Raw genomic sequence first — 9215 nt, 5'->3', positions numbered from 1 at the left:
CTCAAATAAAGAGTTTTCAAAATACTCATCAAAAGGTTCATCCTCAGGGTAGATCCACCTCACAGGACAAGATCTTGATCTATATAGAGGTCGAGAACTAGCAGAATTTTCTTGGCTCTCTTGTCTTCTGAGAATCCTAGGAATCAGATTAGGATTTTCAAACACAGGTGGGGGATTTGGATCCAGATTCAATCTAGTGTAATGAATCCCTTCTGAAGCCAGGTTTCTAGGTGTGTTTTTGGTTTTTTCTTGAAATGGATTTGACAATACAACTTTAATAGTCTCTTTAAGAGGTTTTAGATGTGGGAGTTTTGAACTTTCTTAAAGACTTATTTGAAAAGAGGAACTGATCAAGTGTTTGAAACCAACTGTCCAATCTATAAGCTAGCCCGGAGATAGACTGAAGTAGCATTCATTTACTTCTGCAATTGCAAAGCAAAAGCATTTCAAAGGCTACCTGGCTAACTTCAGGCTCCGTCTATAGCTTATACATAAAACAGTAGTAACAAACAAATTATTCAGTCCCCAGTGGAGTTGCCATAAATGTTATCACTCAGGTTTTCCCATAAGTTGTAAGAAAGGGAAAGGAGGCCGAGGTAGCCACTAACCAATCTTTTAGATACATAATCTAGCCAATCTGTATCTAGAGAGGGATCTCTCTTTATGATTTATCTTTGTTTTTAAAGGTATTAGGCTAGTTATGAAGTTCAAGGGTTTCGTTTGAGTTTGGGTGGTGAGATTCAATAGAGCAGAGAGGTAAGATATAGTAGCTCAGTCCATTGGGCTAATGGATTCAAGGAAAATGGCTTTCTGTATTTGGTTTTTTAACTGAGGATGGCTTCACATAGCAAGGTAGTCAACCAGGGAACAAATAAAGACTTGAAACAGATGGAATGGGCTCAAATTGGGTGAAGGGAAATTAAGAAATCCTTCAACCTATTTAAAGAGGGAAATTGGATGATTATTGATAAGGATCAGTGGAGTATTATTTAACAAATAATCAACATGAAAGAATTAGGAAAAAGGAGCAATTAAGATTTCACTGCTTATCCTAATTCTGAAGAAAACACAGAGAACAATAATGACTTGAAAACAGAGTGCACTCAAGCAGATTCTGAAATTAAATCTTTTCTTTGTCATTCAGATTGTGAAACACAGATGATGTAATAAACTAAGAAAACTTTAAAACACAAGATATAGAGGACTTATTGATCCAGTGGTTGATTCAAGAAGTCTATGACAAGTCATCTGCTTCAATTCTTTATCTAGTAGGCCATGCAACAGATGATTCCAACAACTCTTTATTCCAAAAAATCAATATTACAACAAAGTTTAGGAATCCACCCTCAATACTCCAATGGAGGGGGTATTTATGCAACAAATTATAAAACAAATATATCATAACAAAGTGAGATAATATCTAGGATGACTAAAAATAGTTTCATAAGTAAATAGAAATAGCTAGCCTTTAAAATAGGGAAAAGATAAATTGATGTTGTGCTGGTCCTGTTTTTGTTGAATGTGCTGGAGGTAGGCCCTATAATTCGGTTGGCAGCTGTCTTCTTCGGTAACTCTATGCTAGATGCCCTATCCTTACTGATACTCCTTAACCCTAATCTGATACACTTTGACTGTTTACCCTGTTCATCTCTTTCTGGTAGATAACTATGTCTGATAAATAGCTCAACATTTAACTTGTACCCAGGGGTGAAACTTTAACAATATTTCCAACATATTTTTCGTGAGGAATGTTAAGCGGTGCAACTTTTCAGGGTTACAAGTGGTTTACTTTAGTTTCCTTGTATTTTCAAACCAGAATTCGGGCCTTCTGTGTTGAAGAAGGGAACAGTACATTGACAAGTTGAAATGGCAACTCGGAGCTCGTGGTGTAGCTCTTCTAGTCGAGCACCAGTTTGAAACTGGGCTGCTGGCCTCGGTCGTTGTTTCTGCCTGGAAATACTAGACGCAGCGAACAACAAAAAAATGGTGTTTTATTCATTCTATTCAGCAAAACAATGGTTGGCGGGAGTTTTTGGCATTTATCAGGCGGATGACATCGGTTGAAGGCGGATGATGTCAGTGGAGGACAGACAATTTGTTGCGATGCGGAGGGTGGTAAGCAGTTTGCTCGCACCACTTTTGGAGTCATGTGATATTGGATGGAGGGCAAGTGAGCATACCAGATGGGCGATGTGTGGCAAAGGTACAGGCAGAAAACCGCCGGCGATCGCAAGTTAACGCGCAGTCAAAATATGGTCACGATATCGCCATGAACCGTCAGATGTGAAGGCGGAGATCGGACGGCGAACAGGCAGGGAACATGGCGGAGAGTTAAGCAGTGGGGCCAGCACAATAAAATAATGTTTAATCATATCGGGTGCTATTTTGATTGGTCAGGATTGGTTATTTAACTAACCCAGATGGTTAATCAATTCCTTTGTCGTGTAGCGCGGAGGTTATTAATAAACTGTGGATTAGTTTATTAATCCATGTTTAAATGTATGATTATGGTCGTAATAAACCAGGGGCGGGAAATGTATTATATCGGTGTTTTTAATATATTTATATAATACAAGATGGGTAGTAAGGCGAGATTTATATAATAAGAATTAAAATTATAATACGACTTCAAAACGAAAGCACTAAGCTAAACTTGCATTTAAACTTAGGATTTGAAGGGGAAAAAGGGTTTATATGAGAAATATTTTCCATTTTCCTAAGTGAAATAGGGTTTTACTTAGGCGATCTTTGTGAAATGGAATGAGTGGTTATATGAGTGATATTAAGAACAGATCTTAATGATTAGGGGAAATTAGTGAATGATTAGGGAAAAATATGAAGGGGAGTTAGTTATTTAACCTTGTTTTTCTTGATCTGCATCAAGCATAATGTTTTCCTGGCACTTGCGATAGAGATAAAGATTAACATTTTTAGAGATATAATCTATCACAAGTATCATTCTGAAACACCGTCTACCTACCCTACCTACTTTTGCCTAACATTTTTTCTTCTTTATTTGGGTGCACTTAGACTAGCAAAACCTTATCAACTTTCCTTTTTTTTTCATGGTAAGTCTACCTAAGCCTGCACTTACTACATCCAAGGGCTCAGATTTAACTGTTGAGCTCCTTTTTATTTACTCTACCTATCTACTTATCTGCCAAGATTAAACAGTTTGGTCAGATTTTATTCTCTATCTCTAAAACAAGAAATTCAAATATGAACTAGCCAAGGTTAAGTTGTTTGGCCATTCATCAATTGTGGCATAAATTAACAAGCTACACACAATGCTTATTACAGAAAGTAAAAAGTAGTAGAATTTTGGACTTGCACACTTTCCTGGTCTATTTTTCTTTGGGGTTCATTTCTTTCACTTTTTTGACCATTTTATTTATTTTTTTGCCCTTTGATTTTTCTTTTAGGGCATACCCTCTTTACATTTTTTACATTTTTTGATTTTTTGAAATATGGAAAACCTTTGCAACAAATAAATGAATGAACATATTTCAGAGCTCATCAAGTTAATCATGAAATATGACACCTATTGATATATGAGCATAACAGGGTCATACGAGGATGACCCTCAGGAGCATGAGCAGTCATGTGGAGTTGTTGACAAAAAAGTAGATTTATATTCCAGCGTGTATAGTAAACAGTCAGTAGATTGTATGGGAGACATTTAGGGTGATGAATTGCCAATGACAGTTTAACATGAGTAGCATATGGTGGAACATGAGTCAATTGAGGAGGATGATATGCATAATATGCATGATGAGCCTTTTGTGGAGATCCAGTGGGAGATTTATGTTAAGCCCATGATATAGGAGGATGAGAAGCCATATTTTGCACTAGAATTTGATGAGGAGAAGACAGATGCACAGATATCTAGTAGTGTTGTAGTTCTCACAGACACTTATCCCCAAGAGGTGTTGGAGTCTAATAGGATAGTTTTGCAGGATGTTGGTAGAATAGAGGAGCATGGAGATCCTTGTCAAATGAGGGATATGGTGGTGCATCCATACTTAGGTCTACCCATTTATGAGGTGCAAATAGATGCAACAGTAGCCAACAAATCTACAATATTTTTAGGTAGCAACCCTCTCCAGGAGTACATAGTTAGGGTTTGTAGCATATCTTTCCCAATTTGGCCCATTATAGGGAGACGGGTGAGATTTATTGGTTAGATCTTATTGGTGGACCGGAAAAAGCAACATGAGTTGAGCATGGACCAATAAAAACATAGTAGATTTTTTCCCTACATAGGTGTCCATGCATTCGATTCTTTCCATCAGGTAAATTGGTGGGAGATCATGAGTTGGTATCTTATTGATGGAGTGTCATTCTTAGTCAGGAGCATGGTACAACATGGGTCCTTAGAGATAGGTGACACTACATGCCCCATTTGGCAGTAGAGCATCGATTGGTCGTCCATCAAAATTCTTTCACAACATTAACATAGTGGGGTTGACCTTGGTCTATGCCAAGGGTTGGGCTAGAGAGAGGTGATGGGTTGGCATTCTACTGGTGGAGTAGCATCTATGGTCAGATACAAAGCATAACAAGGGCCATGGGATTTGGGTGATGATTGGCCATGGTGGCATTGGATCCACGTGGATCTATTAGTAGCGGGATGAGTTAGAGATGGGCTTGAGATCCAGGTATTGAGGGATCCAGTCATGTTTGAATTGCTTGGAGGCATGATGTGGACCATTTGTTCATATGGGATCCTGGTATCAGTTTGTAGATACCTCTATAGTGGAAAGCAGTAGATTGCTTGAGGGAAAGAAATCTTAGGGCGGGAGGATTTGTCATGTTCCCATTTTTATTTTCCTCTATAGTACAACCAGGATGGGTTTCCATGGTAAGTGATGGCGAGGCCACAACAGACAAATTTTATCATCAGGGGTCTAGAGGGAGTTTTGAGGATTTTTTATGGGATTTGATGGATTTCTCTTGGCATATTACATCATCCACACAACATGGATTTCATTTCATTGCATTCTGACAAATTTCAAAAAATAACATTATTATGGGGCCTAAATTAATTATGCGTGAGGTCACATTTTGGGAAGATTGTTTGATAGAACACCTCTGTGTAATAGCTTGTTGGAAATGGATTGAAAATATCTATAGGATGGGATGTTGAGAAGTTAATTACGGTGGCTAAAGAGAGTATGGTGGGAGATTGACCATTTTCCTTAATTAAAAATTACTTTAATTAGTCATTTAATTAAGGAAAAATACTTAATTAGAGGAAAAGGACCAAAAGTGACTTATGTGAAATAAAATAAAATTAAAAGGTCACTTAAGATAATGTCAATGGAGGAGCTTCTATAATGATAATAAAATAATAAAATAAGATGCTTCTATAGGCTTGGAGATCTATCCATCAAATTTATAAAAGAGGAGGGGGTCATTTGAAGACACCATGGTAGAATAATTTGTCTTTGGTGTGGAGTGGAGATTTAAGTTCTCTACCTTGGTAGCCCTAGGATGACAACCATCAGGTGCTTTAGTGAGAATAGGTGAGAACCTAGCTCTCTCCCTTGGTGAATCCACTTAGGATTCATAGGTTACAACCTATTGATTTTTAGTTTGTTTTGAAGGCCAATTGTGACATTATTGTAGATCTATTTTGGGCCATAATCTCAGCCATATTCTTTCTATTTGTACCAACTTCTTTACATATTAATAAAATAATTTTGGGATCTTTTGCATGTTTATATTGTATATTATTCAGTTGCAAATTCTATTTCCAATTTTTCTTTCAAATTTGTGGTTTAATTTGTGCAAATTGTTTAAGGTGTTAAGTTCAAATTTTTGAAGCTATTTTATACAAATTTTATATTTGGGACATTACAAACACTCCAAACATTCGTATAGGGGATGGGTTTCTTTTTATAGAAGAAATAAAGTTTTGGGTTAAGGGACTCATAGAAAGGGGAAGGGAAGTGTTTTCTATAGAACAAAGAAATATTTGGGTCAAGCCACTCATGGAAAGAGAAATATAAGGAGGTTGAAGGATACCAAGTTCATTTCTTGAAAATTGGAGGGCCTATCCTCATCCTTCATATATACAAGCTCTCTAATTTACTATTCAAGCAGGCTTACCTATACCTCAGACTAAAAAAGCTTTGTTGTTCCTATATTTGGAAGTGGGGATGAAGCTAATTGTTTTAATTAAGGAGTATTATGATTATCTTCATCTTATACCAACTTTATAGAAGTATTTTAGAGAAAATATAAGCATATGGCTTGAAAGCTACTAAATAAGTGATAAATGGAAAAAATGAATTTAGGGGATATCATTTGACTATGAACTATATTTTTTTGATGTGAAACATTGTAGAATATTGCCACAATAATAAAACCATTATTTTTTGTTATTTCATTTATTTTGGAAATGTTTTTGACAATGTTCCTAAGATTACCCTTTAGAATATATTAGAAAATGTAAAATCAATTAAAAAATATTGAAGATGAAATTTAGGAATGAACCACACAACTCATAGGTGAGACGAGTTGCACCTGGAGGCTATCAAGAAGTGTTGATAAACATTCGTTAATTAATCAAACAATATTACACATATTTATGTGATTACATTTTTCTTAGGGAGATCAAACAAACTCCTAGAAAATAGATCTAACACCTAAATAAAAACACAATCTAAACCATTCACAACCGCTTTCTCCATTATTTCCAAGTATCCCCTTCATGGACAAAAGATTAGTTTCCACACCTAGTATCTCCATAAACAATACAAATTTCATATTTTCAAGAGGCTTAGTGAAAATATCAAAAAAAAATTCACAAGTATTACAATGTTCAAGAGCAATTTATTTAGACTTTACCTTCTCTCTAATAAAATGAAATTGTGAATCAGCATGATTTGCTCTTGCATGATAAACTGCATTATTCTCTATCTTGATTGAGCTCTGGTTGTCACAATTGATCATTGTAGCCTTCTTTTGTTCTTCTCCAACATATTTAAGAACTCTCCTCAACCAAACAACTTCACAAGTTGCTTCACACAAAGCTTCATACTCTGCCTCAGTGGATGACAAAGATACAATAGGCTACTTCTTGGTAGTCCATGAAATAATCCTGGATCTATTGCTAAAAGAATAACTTGCAATAGATCTCCTATCATCCAAATTGCCAACCCAATCTAAATCTGAGTAACATGTCAGCTCAACTTCAAATAAATCAATATACTTAATGCCAAAATTAGCTATTCCATTCGTATACCTGAGTACACCTTTTTCTTCTTTCCAATGGATTTCTAGAGATCTCGCTATAAACTTACTTAGCATACTAACCGAGTATGTTAAATCAGGTCTAGTTGTAGTAAGATAATTCAAGATTCCCACTAGTTGTCTATATAATGTACCATCAACCTCCTTTGAGCCATCATCAAAATGAAGTTTCACATTCTATTTCTTTGGAACAAAAGAAACTTTAGAGTGATCCATTTTAAACTTCTTAACAAATTCTTTGACAAACTTACCCTGGGAGAAAAAAGTATGACCAACATCTCTCCAAACTTAAAGACCTAAATAATAATGTAATTCACCAAGATATTTCATCTCAAATACATGTGACATATGCAGCTTAATTCCATCAATTAATTTAACTGAATTTCCTGTAATAATTAAATCATCAACATACAAAGAAATTAGTGTCTACACTTTCGATTCTTGTCGCATTCCTGAGAACCCTAGCACGCGCGCGCTGCCTTGGCCGCCATCAATAGCGCTCTGGTTCATGCTCCTCTCTCTCTAGATGGCCCCTCCGGAGGCTCCACCAGAGGAGGTCGCTCAGCAGATGGCTTTCTCAGCTCTCGTTAACTCTTTGCCGCCCCAAAGAGCTCGCCCTGCCATTTCTAAATTCGTAAAAAAAATAGAGGGATTACAAGAGGTTTCCCTTCCTCCTACTTTGCCTAGAATGGCTGCACTTGCTTTGGCAGAAAAGGGTCTGATAGGTCAATTCACAGGTCTTTGGCCCTCACCTAAAACTGTTCAGAGGTGGGTGGAAAGAAATTGGGCGAACAAAATTCAAGGGAAAATTGCTATCAGATTCTGTGGGAAGGGTTACTTCACCTTCCACTTCGAGACAAAGAATGACAAGGATCTGATATTTCGCAATGGGCCATATTTTATGGACTCCAGAGGTCTGTACTTAAACAAGTGGATGCCAGATTTCGATCCAGAGCTTGATATTCCTAATGCGGTTCTTGTTTGGGTTCGCCTCCCCCATCTCCCATTACACTGCTGGGGAGATGAATCTGTGTGCGCCATCAGAAATGCAGTTGGAAAATATATTGACAGGAGCGAGCCAAGAGACAACATGCAGGCATGTGCTCGAATCTGCGTCGAGGTTGACCTAGGAAAAGGACTTCCAGAAGCAATGAAGATCAAAGTTGATGAATGGTCGCACATATAACAGCTCGATTATGAACAGATCCCCTTCAAGTGTAAGGTATGTCACGAGTATGGTCATTTTGCTAATCGATGTACTAAGATCATTAATGTGGATAACAATACTCAAGAACAGTAATGGGAAGTGGTAAAAAGAAAAAAATCAGTCCCTAGCCCCATTTTACCCAATGAACCTGGTCCTTCCTCTCTTAATCCCTCTGCCCAAATCCCATCTCCTCCGCCTTCCCCTCCTCATCGATCTCAATCCCCTGGATTGGAAAAAACCCTTCAATCTCCTCCATCCTCCAACCCCTTCCATGTTCTTTCCCTCCCTGAAGATGACCCTACTCCTTCGAACCCTCCTGATTAACCCTCTTCCCCTCATTCTATGACTTCCCTTCCTCCCCTCTTAACTAACCCCCTCCCTCCTAGAATCACTCGCAGTAAATCCAGGGACCAGGGTTCTTCCTTTGATGGCCAAAAGAAGCCGGGTAGAAAGAATTCAAAACAGCATAGGGATGAGAACACACAGAAAGACATAGTCCTAGGTCTGCAGAATCCAATAGAATCTCACATTCAGGGCACAAAAGAACAAGAAGTAGTAAGCAGAGACAAGGGAGGTAGAGAACATCCTTGAACCACAGTTCTGAAATGATCAAAATTCTTTCATGGAATAGCAGGGGACTTGGGCACCCCTCCAAAACCAATGCTCTAAAAGATCTTATAGCGCAGGAGAAACCATCCATTATATTAGTACAGGAAACAAAACAAAGAGAATCAGAAATCAACAAGATCAT

The 9215-nt window shown here is 37.4% G+C and overlaps 1 protein-coding gene across 1 annotated transcript; it reads left to right on the top strand.

Annotated features, from left to right (window-relative positions):
- The first annotated feature begins 7783 nt into the window (after nucleotides 1-7783).
- On the top strand, nucleotides 7784-8443 carry LOC149241663 (uncharacterized). Its single transcript, XM_089370613.1, has one exon. The coding sequence runs from the start codon at nucleotides 7784-7786 to the stop codon at nucleotides 8441-8443; it is 660 nt and encodes a 219-aa protein (XP_089226739.1).
- Nucleotides 8444-9215: the final 772 nt, after the last annotated feature.

This window comes from Pinus tabuliformis, chromosome 8 (genome assembly GCF_031772625.1).
Source record: "Pinus tabuliformis cultivar Carrire ecotype Pingquan chromosome 8, CPIR1, whole genome shotgun sequence".
Lineage (NCBI taxonomy): Eukaryota > Viridiplantae > Streptophyta > Pinopsida > Pinales > Pinaceae > Pinus > Pinus tabuliformis.
The sequence above is the reverse complement of the archived record's forward strand: the minus strand, read 5'-3'. Positions and strand labels throughout refer to the sequence as shown.

What these genes read in the sequence shown, in the direction of transcription:
- LOC149241663 (XM_089370613.1), top strand. Translation starts at nt 7,784, where the DNA reads ATGGCCCCTCCGGAGGCTCCACCAGAGGAGGTCGCTCAGCAGATGGCT.